Source organism: Gasterosteus aculeatus, chromosome 3 (assembly GCF_964276395.1).
Source record: "Gasterosteus aculeatus chromosome 3, fGasAcu3.hap1.1, whole genome shotgun sequence".
NCBI lineage: Eukaryota > Metazoa > Chordata > Actinopteri > Perciformes > Gasterosteidae > Gasterosteus > Gasterosteus aculeatus.
The window spans coordinates 14,370,728-14,384,788 of record NC_135690.1 but is presented as its reverse complement, the minus strand read 5'-3'; the positions used below and the strand labels follow the sequence as shown (position 1 = coordinate 14,384,788).

The window sequence follows — 14,061 nt, the reverse complement described above, 5'->3', positions numbered from 1 at the left end:
GTCATTACGGCAAATTAGTTACTGTGGCCCGACGCCGAGCCACGTGACGCCCCTTCCATCCCAACTCTCTGTGTTGTGTGCCAAGCTCTCGTCAAGCAGGAAAACGTGCGGCAGCAAGTATATGATTGAAGATGTTACGAATTAGATGTACACTGGCTGGTGTGTGTGTGTGTGTGTGTGTGTGTGTGTGTTTGTGTTTGTGTGCATGGCTGACTGCAGCATCTAATCAAGCTTGGATGAGCCTCCTGTTTCCCAGGTGGTGGCGGAATGGAGGGATCATCATGTTTTATTAAGAACACATGGCCGAGTGCGCTCGGTCTCATTCAGCCTCTAATGAACACCGGCGCTCTTTCTCTGTTTGGGTTGACCTTTGCCCTAGTCACTGTCGCCATCCCGTCGCGCTCTTTCCACGACGCAAATCCAGTTTAGAATAACTGTGGCAGATTTACCTCTCAAAGTTTGTAGTCATCTTTGAAAGGGTTGCTAGGAGACATTTTTCAGTTAAACTATCACGTCAATGTCAAATTCATAAGCTGCAGTAAAAGCTTGTATTATGTGAATAGAATAGAAGTAACAAGGACATTTTACTGTTTTCAACGGTTGTATTTGTACAAATAAAAACGGCATTTGTTAGTTGTGAAGGTAACAACACACGCTGCTCGTTGGTAGAAGAAAGCAGACTCGGCTCCGTCAGAAGCTTCTTGGGGGGCGGTCGGCTCCTTTTTCCTCCTCGCACAAGTGCTGCTACAAGCACAGAGGAAGCCACACACACACACACACACACACACGTTCAACTCAATCTCCATTAAGTGAGATAAGGTGAAATCTTTCTCTGTCTCTCTTGTGGTCTGTCCTTCTCTGCACTGACTGACCGGTCTAGATGATAGGAGGAGAGGCCCCACCTCCATCTATCTGCAGGAGGCCGATAACTTCCATCGCACACACACACACACACACTCACAAATACATGGACACTCAAACTTGTGTGCACAGACACACATCACATTCAAATACGCACACCGGCTCGCTGTCTCGGTGACAAACATCCAGGCGCAGGCCCGGCCCGGCCCTTTAATCCATTGCCGTGGCAACCTTCCAGGTGTGTGCGTTGGCGTCTGCGCGGCGACCGGGAGAAAGTTATACGTTCGCCGCACACCCTCGCACGAGGGAGCAGCGATGGATTCATCCGGTGATACCCAGATGCGGCCGATAGGGTTAATTGGTTTTCAGGGGGCACGTCGGGAGGGAGAGGGAGAGAGAGAGAGAGAGAGACGCTGACCGGATTACTGCAGACACACCCGGAGAGACCGGGAGAGAGCACGGCGCCAGATAAGAGCGGATGAAACAGATGTAAGTGATGTCTTGAAAGCGCAAAGTGCGCATAGAGGGAGGGGAGAAGATTTAGCTTATTACCTTTGAGAAATCATAGAGCGCACAGAAGAGGCCGAGGGCGGATGATGCGCGGGATGTTTGAAGGTCAATAAAATCAGACACAGCAGATGTTTATTTCCTCAGTTTTACCCTGTGTTTTAATATGTCACCGTGCTCCACCTCGGTATTGAATGAGCGGCTGATTAATGGACCTCGAGCGTTTTGCCTTTGGCAGTTCTTCACCATCTGATGTCACTCTCCCTTTTTAGGAAATTAAGATCGTTCACCCACGAGAGTCAAACAGCAAAATACCCCACTCGGTTCATGGCTTGGTCACAATTCTTTTAAGAATCCTATTTAAGGCCAACTCATCAAAATAAACATAAATGAGGTAATTTGTCATTATTCTTTTCTATTGTTGAGTATTGTTATCAATGTCAGCTGACACGTCAGCTTGAGTCAACTTTATTGACATCACAACAAACCGTGTTGGTAGAACAGACAAGATCGTGCGGGATGGTCCGGTTGTGTCGCCAGTTGTGTTGTGTTTCCAGATCATTTCATTTTAAGGAATGGATCTACATCCTCCGGGGGTTCAGAAAAGAAAGATTAGAGTGATGCACCACTTCGGTCCAACTTTCAATCATTGTTATTGACGCGGCGAAAATCGTCTTCTGGAGCTTCACTTAAAATTCACTTTAACTTTTGAGTAGAATCCCACTTACGGTGGCAGCGGGGCAACAACGGGGAGGTAAACGAGGGCGTGCAGGTTCCGTGGTGGCTCCTCAGCACAAGTGCTTTTTAGGGTGGATGTGGTTAGAAGATCAATGAGACCAACGCGTGGACACTGTTCCCCCGTGAGGATGGACTGGACTGGACCGACTGTTTCTTTATTCCACGCTGTCTGTCACTGCGTCTTGGTGGCAGATGATGAGTATTTTCCATTCAATTACTCGACCCATATTTACCCGGGCAGAGAGTGATTCACCTGAGCGCTTTTCCAGTCGGACGTCGACTGTTGCGACTTTAGTTTTTGCTTCACGTTCAGGCTGGATGCCCCTATTCACTGTGTCACTGAGTGTACTTTCATTTAATGTGAGGCCCACAATGATATCTATTATGCAGAAATGGCAATTACTGCTCCAACAGAAGCAGGTTGTATTGAGCCTGTTGTCAGAATAGATGTTGGGAAGTGTTTTATATTATCTCATGGGTGAGCTTGAAGAAAGCTTAGTTTGATTGAGTATTGAATACCTCACGCTCACGTGCATATCCTCACTGCATTATGCGTCCAGCCTGGGCAAAAACAAATGAAGCGGAAATGTCCTTGAAAGTTGAAAGACGCCCGTGAAATCGGAGACGTGGAGCCAAAAATCAGCGTCCGCTAAATTGCATTTCATCGCGTCAACGTGCAATTTGTTGATTTGTCAAGTATTCACACATGAATGGTTTTACTGTCCCCTGTGGGCCACTGTAAGCAAATTGTGCAGATATTTCCTGCGTACTCTGCGTGAGAAAAACAAAGACAGGTTTAAACAGCCTAAAGCAGGAGGGGAAAAAATAACCCAGAAATGCAACCTGCAGCAGTGGAAAAAAATTCATACGCTTCCGAATACATTTACGTAACGCTTTTAGTGCTCGGAACAATTCACATGCTGTGTACAGGGAAGACATTTGACCAGATGAAAACATATGACGCATTATACTTAATTCCGGAGAGATAATGCACCAGTGTGGAAGCAAGTGTACCTCAAACAGAAGAGCATGTTTCAACAGCAGATCTGCTACATATTGTAGGTGGTATATTCTGAGACATTCTTCAAACTTATTATTATTATTATTATTATAATATTTGATATGAAGAATCAAGCTCTCTGCTGGGATCATCGCCATAAACATATAATCTTGTGATATTTAAGAAATTGTATATAAGGACTTAACTGAACTACACAAGCCAGATTTGCATGAAAATCTTTGTTAGCGTCATAATGTCTCAAAAAGCTCAAGTTTCAGTGTAAAAACAGCAGATTTATTATTATAATCATTCTTTAAGTGGGAGAGAAGGGTAAAAAAAAATGTTCATGCAATTTTTAACAGAATACAAGGTGATATATTCAGATAGCATCTTGTGACTGTCCAAGCAGAATATGGACCACAATCACATGAAACAGGGGGAAAACATAAGCATATCGTCACATTTGAGAAGCTGTAACTAACGGCATTCATTCCTCCTCAAGTGGTGATTCATTTTGCCCACAATGCATATTAAAGATTTTACTTGCACTTTCAGGGGTACTTGAGGCTATTCGTCCTAGAATAAATGGACTAGTGGTACAGTAAGCGAATGAAAGGTTTCCTGAGGGGAATGGTCTTGATGACTCAGTCTGTTAATGCGTGTAGAAGTACTGACAGTACAAAAGGTTTCTTTTTATATCTCCCTCCTGGACAGCTCTGCTCCCTGAGCTTTTCCTCTCCGTCCTTGCTCGTCGTGCAGAGACGAATACATTCAGGGGGTATCGGAAGAGGGAGGACTGTCAACGTGCATCAGGAACGCGTCTGCCAAAGAGTGTCGGGTTGCACAGTAGCTTCAGCTCCTGCTCGCTGACCTCTACCCGCAGCTCGGCAAACATTTCAGCCGAGCACACGGGCCTCTGCAGAAGGAGATATCGAATAGCTGGTGCACTATTGAATTTAAAGCTGTCACATATATTATCCTCGGCTATCTCAAACAGCTGTGGCTGCTTGGCAAGAGACACATTCATCTCAGCCAAAGTGATGAGCCTGATGAAACAGTGGTGTTCCACTAGAGCGCCACCGGGTTCCCTTTGGGTCAATACAAACACACCAGTTCAGACTGCCTGCAGAGATAAATACGCACAAATGCACCGCGGATGCTAAATGCTGAGGTTCAATAATGCTCTGGAACTGAAGCTGTTAAAGGAAAACATTTTTATTTTTTTCACACGGGTCCTTTTTATAATTCTAGAAAAATGTGGGATAGAAATCCGCTACGGCAAGTATTTATCGAGTAATTATATTTAAAATGCCTGAGTCCCAACATAAGAAGTTATGTCCCTGAGTTAGCTTTCAAGCTAGCTGTTTGATTAGCTAAACAGCAAACTACCTGTTTATGCGCAGTAATATAAAAACATTTATCACCTACAAAGATTTTTATTACAAAGATTACAAAAAAGGAATTTTTTGGCGTTAGAGGCGTTAAACTTTAGCCAGACAGAGTCTGACATGTTTGGTGCTTCAGGCCACTGGTCTGTTCGTGTGGCTCAATAAACACATCAGTTTGTTTGTTTGGATATATAGTGAGAAACCGCTTTGATGTGAGCCTGGAAGCATTTGGCTTTATTTGACTCATATTGTCTTTTGTTTATGGTCGTAGCGCCGGTAGCAGTTATGCTCCGGGCGGATGTTGCTGTACAGTCTATTAGATTAGTATTAGATCTTTTTTGGCAGCACTTGTTATTTGGTGCCACATCGATGCCTCTTTAGCTCCGGCGTTAGTCTACGAGGTTCAAGTTGTACAGAAACACTAATTGAACACGTTATTAATATCGCATATCCTGAATTTCTTTTTTTTTTTTTTTTACTCTGATGCTTTCGAGAAGATGTCAAATGCTGATGAAGCCACATTCTCCTCATCTATGTGCCGCGGCGACGTAAAGGCCTCTCTTTTGTTTTTGCAGTTGGGCGAGGAAACCTTCAACCGCGCAAAGTTGTTGAACGTCGGCTACACGGAGACTCTGAGGGACGGAGAGTTCGACTGCTTCATCTTCAGCGACGTGGACCTCATCCCGATGGACGACCGCAACCTCTACCACTGCTACGACCAGCCGAGGCACTTCGCCATCGCCATGGACAAGTTTGGCTTCAGGTGAGGCGACGGTTGGCGCGTGATTTTAGCGCTGCTGAGGGGAGCACGGGACCCAAATTTGTCCCGACATTTGACTTACATTTATTGTAATATGGGTCAAAGCATTTGCCAGGATCTACCTTCAAAGTTTATCAGTTTAATATCGATCCCAGTTAAAGGGACAGTCGGCTCCCCAAATCTAAAATGCAAATTCTCTGTCTGAAATGTACTGCTCTTTATTGGTCTCGGTCGTTTTGCTGTGAGCTGCAGAGTGTTAGATAATAGAAATATGTGTTATTGATTTTTGGAGTGAGCGGTCCCTTTTGAAATAAAGTTGTGCATTCGTGCACGCACAGACTCACACACCCACACACACGTATATTGAGAGCAGCTTATGGACCCACACAGGGAATTGTACTCCGGGTCCTTTTTGCGACCATATATAGCATTTGACACTTGTTATATATTAAACAATGAATGTATAATGTAACCTGTATTTTTTGCGTGCTTTAGAGGTTTGTTGTATTATGTGCAAACATCAGGAATCAGGAAACATTTATTGCCATAATATGTCAGACATACAAGGAATTTGACTTGGCGGTTGGTGCGTAACGGTAGACAGTACGACAATGAACGACTTGACAACAGTGCACGAGGAATAAAATAAAATATAATGCTAAACATGTACCTTTTTTGGACTTGGAGACAAGACACAGAGTAACTTCCAACAATAAAGTCAATCTAATCTGATATAAGATGAATATAATTAAAAGAGATAATACTAGTGGTATATTATATATTAGTGGTGATATATCAAGTCAATTGATTATTGAGGATAGGAATGAAAAATCTGCAACTTAATAAACATTAACAGAATTCTTCAAGCCAAAATGTCATTCATTCTCTAGTTAGAGCCTTTTAACGTTTTTAGGTTTGAATCTTTTAGGTTCTGCTTTGACTTGTGATTGCAGACTGAATATATATTGTTTTAATAAACATCACAGTAATCTCCAAAACTGTATTACGTTGGCGAACCCATCACCGTGACCCAAAGGCAAAAGGGAGACGTGCACCTCAAACAAACGGTCAACTATGCAATGGATGCCCGTTTAAAGCTGAGGATTAACCGGGAAAACGCACTGTTAACTAACGGAAATTATCTAGCGAGCAGAAGTGCCAATTCTGGAATGTGTGATCAAAATGCAGTGCAGCCAAAAACGTTTCCTGAATGGTATCTTTCTGTTTTAGTTGAGTCTCTTTGCGCAATGACACCCTGCCTACACTCAATTATCTAAAAGCACCAGAAGCAGTGATTAATGCTCTTAACATTACCAGCGAAAGCGACCTATCCAATCCACAGTGTTATTCCACCAGCGTTTTCCAGGGGAAAATATCCTCGGGAGCCCGAGCAGTCCCCTGATATACTGCTCAATAAGCTAATGCTATCTGGCAAAGAAGCACAGCAGCAGCTGGTAAGCTAACATTTCCCATTAGGAATGAATCAGTGCAACTTTTGGGCCATCAAATACTTTTTGGTCATTAGAGAATGAAGGAATAAGGGGATAAAAGTAAAGCCCGTTGTTTTCGATTGATTGATTGATTGATTGATTTTGTGTAGAAATCCGTTCATTCTAGAAAAGTGTGTAGTCTGCAGTTAGGAAGATTGTAAATTTAAGAAATAAAAGTCTAAGCATCATGAAGGCTGATTTTGAGTGTTTTATTTCATCATTTGAGGAAAACGACATTAGCTGCTCTCAAATGCAAAAGCATTTTGACAAATGGTGAAAAAGCATCATTGCCTGTGAAAGTCAGGTCACTTAAAGTGCTTTTCCATTTCCTTCACACCTCACAACACCTGACAGCTCTCTGAGCAGAACGGGTCACCTTGAAGTACATTTCACAGCGCTGCTCTTTAGAAAACATTCCACAAATTACACCCTCTCAAAAGGACCTTATGCCTTTATATGAAATTATATTACCATTACAGTGGAGATATTCATGTGGATGGTTCAGTACTTGTTACTCAGGTGATCAGAGTGTGCTTCAGCTCGTATCCACAGAGAGCACATTCACGCTGGGTCATGACCTCCTGGCAGCGAGAGCTCGTTTTTAAGATCGGTGTAATGGGAAATAACGTGAAATAAACAAATTGTAAAATTGGGAATGAAAAAATCAAAAAAGTAAAGACATACGGAATTATTGGACAGAAAAAAACAGGACGAGAATTGACATCATAACGTTATTGTCAAATTTCCATCATGTACAGTAAAACTTTTTCTTAGAAGTGTTTGAGAATTAGCATCTGATGACGAGTGTCCCACATCTCTGAGGAAATAATGAGACTGAATTCATAGTCACTGGTGTTTCAGAGCTTTGTTCCTCTTGCTAGTGAGTCTTTGTAAAAAAGTTCAAGAAAAACATGCAGTTAATCAAACTTCCAATCTCTCTCTCTATCGTTTTCTATTCTTCAAGCACACAACACACACACACACACACACCTACATGCACACAGACACGCGCACAAATGCTGCTTGCCATATTGTTGCTCAGGGAATTTGTGTCAAAACATACGGTCTCATTACTTTCCTCTTGTCATCTTTCAACGGGAAGCTGTCATTCTTTTGACAACACATACTGTCCAGAATATGCACACATGTACACACACACACACACACACACACACACACACACACACACACACACACACACACACACACACACACACACACACACACACACACATTCAGACACATGTGTCAGCCTCTGGTTTGACTGCAGGCGCCTGTCATGACACTGACACCAACGTCCGTCCCACTCCACTGGCCTCACAACTTTTGAGGAGCAAATAAAATGCCTCGCTGTCTTCTTTTGTCCACTGTGTACACACACACACACACACACTAACACACACACACATACATGTACATATATACATGGCTGGGACACTCCTCCATCAAATATTTCTAATATTTATCTTCATTTGCTGTTTTTTTCCCTCATGTAATTGACAGCACAATATACATTTCGGCACACGCCGAATAGAACCTGTGATGCTGCTGATGATCCACCAACAATTTCAAGTTAACGAGCCCTGAAAAAATGCAAAAAACTCCCACTAACTTAAAGAAAGAGCAGGATTGTCTTATTATAATGAAGTATGATCTGAGTGGGCAGCCATGTTGATTGGATGTCATGGTGCTTTTGAAAAGGCATCTTTGTATTAAGATACTTAAAACGTCTTTTGTTTTTCCATAAATTTGAATAGACAAACCAGAGTTCCGTCCTAGATGTGTGTTATATGCACCAATGACACTACCGACCCACACATGCCGTCAAACCATGGTAGCCCACATTTAGTGAAAACTGTTGTCTCCTGTTGTAAAGATGCTTCTCTTTGTTGTGCTAAAAGTCCTTTGTGTTTATTAATAAGGACAATATAATATTTGTTTATGTGCTTCTGTGATTTTGTTCATTACTTCTTGCAGTGTCTCACCTCGATCCTTCCCTCGTTTATTCATCCTCCTTCCTTTGTTCCCGCAGGCTGCCGTACGCGGGATACTTTGGAGGAGTTTCAGGCCTCAGTAAAAAACAGTTTCTGAAGATCAACGGCTTCCCCAACGAGTACTGGGGCTGGGGAGGGGAGGACGACGACATCTACAACCGGTAAGCCTGGAAACGTCATCTGACAGCTGGGAACGTGAAGAATACTTTGAGATTGCCGCTAAGGAACCCTGAGACCCAACATGCACAGATATTCAAATACATCACTTTTACATACATTTTTTTTTTGGCTCAAAAGGAATGGGATTAGCAAAGGTGTGAATGGCTCTGGCAGGGAGACCATTTAGAAGCCGTGTTTTCCCTCTGCAGAATAAAAAATATGCCTAACTTCAGAGCGAAGCATAAGACGGAGCCCTGCAGCCGCGCACGGACAGTGAAGCCGGCCGGGTTCAGCCCTCAGAGGATTTGTTTCTAATAATGCCAGCAACGTTTTACTTCACTTGTTGAGATTTACCAGCTAGAAACAGAGGAATCTGGGTTACGTTTGGTTGTTTGATGTAAAGCCTGTGGTGAAATCAAATCTCCGCTGAAGGTTTACGTCGAGTGGATGATCTATTGTAATGGTTCACTGAAGGAGACTCATATTTGTTTGGAAGTGTGCTGAATTATATAGGAAGACGGAAAGATGGCTTAGAACTGCTTAAATGAACCACCTACTGGGCCATTAGTTGCATTTATGCTCTAGTCAGACTGCTGAAAAACATTTTCAGCTATTGTAATGATCTTGAAAAACAGCCAGTTGTAATGATGAATCAGCCTAAAAGGAAAAGAAAAAAACAATGGGGCTCGAGCGCGCTCACAGACACACACACACACTGGTCCAAACTCACGCAGCAGGACAGTTCTTCACAGTCATAATGCAATCTACATCTTTATTGTCCCTTTTCTTCACTATCTGTTTTTTGTACTTGTCTCTGTCTTTGTCCCGCTGTCGTTCTCGCACTGTGAAGCTTATCTTTGTCCGTTCAGAGGAATAGCATCATGGGAAAACTGAAAATAGAGCATTTGAGAAGCTGTGTTTCAGAGAGTGAGCGGTGTCAGGAGCCACAGCATTCAAGCGATTGCGGTTGTTTGTCAGCGTCTGGACAGATGTGGTAAAAGATGTGTGATTCACTAAATGGAAAATTTAAGTCCTAACTTTTTTATTGGGCGATAGCTGTAGTAAGTCATTAGAGGCTGTAGATTTCCCCCAGGATTCTTTCTACATTGCAAACTTAAGCAATTTCAACTGATATAAAAAGTGGTTGTGAAAAAATAATTAATTCAGACGTTGTTTTCTGCCATGCAAACCTTTTGACTGAGCCGGGTGTACGCTACCCGCCCAGCATGGAACATCAGGGACCTGAAGTAAACACATGTGTGGTGCCCAAAGGTGAACACTCAGATATTGTTTTTTTTTTCAGAAATTGGTGGAGACCAAACCTGAAGAAAAAGTTAAATGCAAATATACACTCTCCCCCCCACTCAGCATTTAAAGTGACTTGTTTTTTTAAGCCTTTCATGGGGCAATCAGAAGGGAAATGCCCTTAAAAACACACAATGACAAGCTTTTTGAAGAAAGCTGTGTGTGGAAAGAAGCTGTGTGTGGATGTAGCTGCAGCCATCAAAGCAAGTGGAATATTCTCCTATTCACATTTTTCATGTCAAATCATGCGATTGATTTTTGTTATAGATTTCTTCTGATTGTGAAGCCGGTCAGTCAGTCAATCCACTGCTCTGGTTCAGACTCAAACATCTCAACAACTGTTTGATGGATTGACATGAAATTTGGTACAAGGGTTCCTTGTGTTCAGAGGCGGAATCCTAATGACTCTGGTGGCGACTTTTGAGCCGACATCTTTTAATTGATGAATTGATTTAGTTGTCACAATAGCATCACTTTAAATGTTGTATTTACTAGAGATGCTCTAAAGGTTTCTTGGAAACATGTCATTTGGCATATAAAAGTATGACTAATCAACTTCAAAATCTTAGTTTAATAAAACAAAAACAACCAATTACTCAATTAGAACCAACTAATCAGTAACAGACACGAGGGTGGATGAGATCACGTATATTTGGTGCAGATATTATTGTCTGGATTATTTGTTAATTATTTTTGCTATCATCAGATCAAAATTGTTTTGGTCTTTAGTGCAATGTAGCAAATGTATCTAGCACATTTCAACATAATTTTAATGGGATCTTATGCTGGAATCAGTCTCAACGGTCGAAGCCGTGGTGACGTGCAGAGGAGAGGAGGGAATCTCCAGGCGATTGAACTAACATGCCCACCAGCAGTCTCTCTGGACCCAGGAGTAAAATAAAATAGATGAGGGGAGAGAACCAGGATAAAGAGATGAAAGATCAGTAGAAAGATCGGGGAGTGTGTCGCCCGTATTATCTGTGCTCTGTTCTCTTTTGTTGAAAGGTAGCAGCGTTCACTTGTTTGAACAATGTAATCCGGCGATGTCTCCAACAGCCTGGTGCCCATCAGCCTGGTGCCCATCAGCCTGGTGCCCATCAGCCTGGTGCCCATCAGCCTGGTCTCCAACAGCCTGGTCTCCAACAGCCTGGTGCCCATCAGCCTGGTGCCCATCAGCCTGGTGTCCATCAGCCTGGTGCCCATCAGCCTGGTGGCCATCAGCCTGGTGCCCATCAGCCTGGTGTCCATCAGCCTGGTGCCCATCAGCCTGGTGTCCATCAGCCTGGTGTCCGTCAGCCTGATGGCCGTCCATCAGCCTGGTGCCCATCAGCCTGGTGTCCATCAGCCTGGTGTCCGTCAGCCTGATGGCCATCAGCCTGATGTCCATCAGCTTGGTGTCCAGTCAAAGTGTCTTCGTACAAAGCACTGAACCTCCATCTGCTTATGCTTTGAAAGCTACTCTGAAAAACAACTAAAGAGCAAAATTGCTCTTTTACTCTCTACTTCAGCATCACTCTCTCTCTTTTTCTCATTTTTCTGCACCTCTAACTCTTCGTGTCTCTTTTTCTATCTCCGTCTCTCGCTTCCCTCCAGCAATTTCCTTTTTATATGCTGGTTTTGATTCAATAGACCATGGCAAGACGACTGCCTGCAATGAGTCCTGCTAGCTCAATGCCTGCCCGCGGGACTATCTGTCCCCGCTTCTCAGTGTGTGGCCTGAGCCCTTGGCGAAGAGGACACATGCCACTTATATCCCACCCCTCTCTAAAATGTTGGTGGACATAAAGGAGTTAGAAGGAGCCAGGTGAAGGGCTTCACTCTCACCATCCTCTCAACCTCTCTGAGCATGCAGCAGTAGCTGTGGGCAAATATGTCCCAGTGGTTTCCATGGCGGACCAGCTATCAACACACACAACAACAACATCTCTCTCTCTTTCGATGCTCCCTATCCATCGTCTTTGCCCTTTCCTCCTTCCTCGCCCTGAACCTCCCAGCGGTGGCTTTCAACAGAGCTTGAGCCAGCATCATTCCCACATGCAGCCGCTGCAGCACGAGGACCGCACGTGTTTCTGTGAAGCCTCGACAATGGTGCAAGAGTCAGAGTATTTTGGGGCTTAACGATCGCACGGCCAGGTTGTGGAAGTCTGCACCCACGGGGTCTCGTCAGCAAACAGGAGCTTTAAATCAATTTTTGACTTATTTTAATGTGTTTTGTTTTTCTTTTCACCTCATGGACAAGTCATATTTTAAGGATTAAAAAAAGAACAATAATAGGCCTCATTGAGAGGGGCCAATACACATTAAAAACAATACTGGATTGATACTTAAAGAAGCAACAATGTAAATACCTAATTGGATAATTCCTTTTTTTAGCATATAATCAACAGAGGATATTAGTCTACCTGATTACCTCATGGATGCATTGGACGTATTAAGCGTGGTAGTGCATTAGCCACATGTTATCATGAAAAATCCTTACTATATGAGGATTGCAGCCTGGCATACTGACACCGTGAGATTTGACTGACAGTGGAAGAGGTTTTCTCTGCATGGCCTGTCATTCACATGTTCCCAATAGTTGAACTACCTTGAACTTTTCCCCCTCTCACTGTCACAGTGCTGAAGGCCGTTATTTACCTTATTTTTATTAACAATACCTGCTGAAATGAAATGAAACTTTCAATACAACAGTCAGAAGTGAAGTTGACACAGAAGAGAGCACCCGCTTGATATCGAAGTGGAGTTGATGGAGGTGAAGACAGGAGGACGGAGGACAGAGGTCGCAGCGAACAGAAGGAGCCGTGTGAACGGTGTTATCCCTCCAGCATTGTTGTTAATTAACGTTGTTGATCATTTGGTGGTTTTAAACAGACAGAAGGCTGGCTTTGTTAGCTAGCTAGCTTGTCCGACCTTCAGAGCCATCTTGTTACCTGGGATGTCCCCCTCCTGTCCTCCTCTGGGGATCGAAGTGGTCTCCTAGCAACGAGAAATCAGGCCCAGGGACCATTAGACCCAGTGCGGCCGCCGGCTAGTAGGCCCCAGTGGGGCTCATCTTCTGTAACCCGTGTAGTGTGAAAACATGTTGGATTTTAACTATAACAAAAAGCATTGCCATCTCGAGATGAGTTACCATTTTGTTATGGAACATTTTCTGTGACCTGTGTTGCATGAGGTTTGAAAGCTAGCAAGTAGCTAGCTGAATGCTAGTTACCTTGCTAATTCCACCATGCTATAATGCTACAATAAATTAGCCTTTTTGCAGGCCTGACAAATGAGGAGGTTAGCAGGAGGCTAATTTATTTCTCTTCCTCTCTGTAACGGTAACTGGCGGTTTATCATAACAAATGTATGCAATATTGCTATTGGCACCCAACAACACTACCAGATTACATTTTTGATGTGTAACTTTAGCCCACCACTCTGAAGTGATTTGTGTTTCGCCTCCAGCCTTTCCTTTGCTTAGCCTCCAGCTAACACCATGATGTAATTAGGCATTGCCTGAAAACGGCCTCCGTGTACTGTACGGGAATAATGATACAAATCTGAGGTGTGGGACTTTCTATCTTGACTACTTGTAGGCTATTCGGTGATCCAAAATATGCACCTTTATTTGACTACTTTCCTCCAACACTAAGGTCTATTCCTACTTTTTGTCACAGTATTGAGGGCACAATAATGAAGGACGCACTTGCTGAAGTCTCATTTAAGGCAGTCGAGGGAAGGCATCGTAAAAGGTGGAATGTGCTCAAGAGGGAAATAAGAAGCGGGTGCAGGTAAAGCAGTGCAGACGGGGAAGGATGACAGAGGGAGAGGTGCACAGAAAGGAAGCACTGAGCTGACGGTATGCTTAGCAACGTCA

At 43.4% G+C, this 14,061-nt stretch overlaps 1 protein-coding gene across 1 annotated transcript in view; it reads left to right on the top strand.

Annotated features, from left to right (window-relative positions):
- b4galt2 (UDP-Gal:betaGlcNAc beta 1,4- galactosyltransferase, polypeptide 2) overlaps positions 1-14,061 on the top strand; it is a 90,163-nt gene that overhangs the window by 62,161 nt on the left and 13,941 nt on the right. The window contains exons 5-6 of the mRNA XM_040171316.2: positions 5,070-5,257; positions 8,777-8,899. Of these exons, the coding sequence (XP_040027250.2) occupies positions 5,070-5,257; positions 8,777-8,899 (311 nt within the window). The remainder of the gene's footprint in view (positions 1-5,069; positions 5,258-8,776; positions 8,900-14,061) is intronic.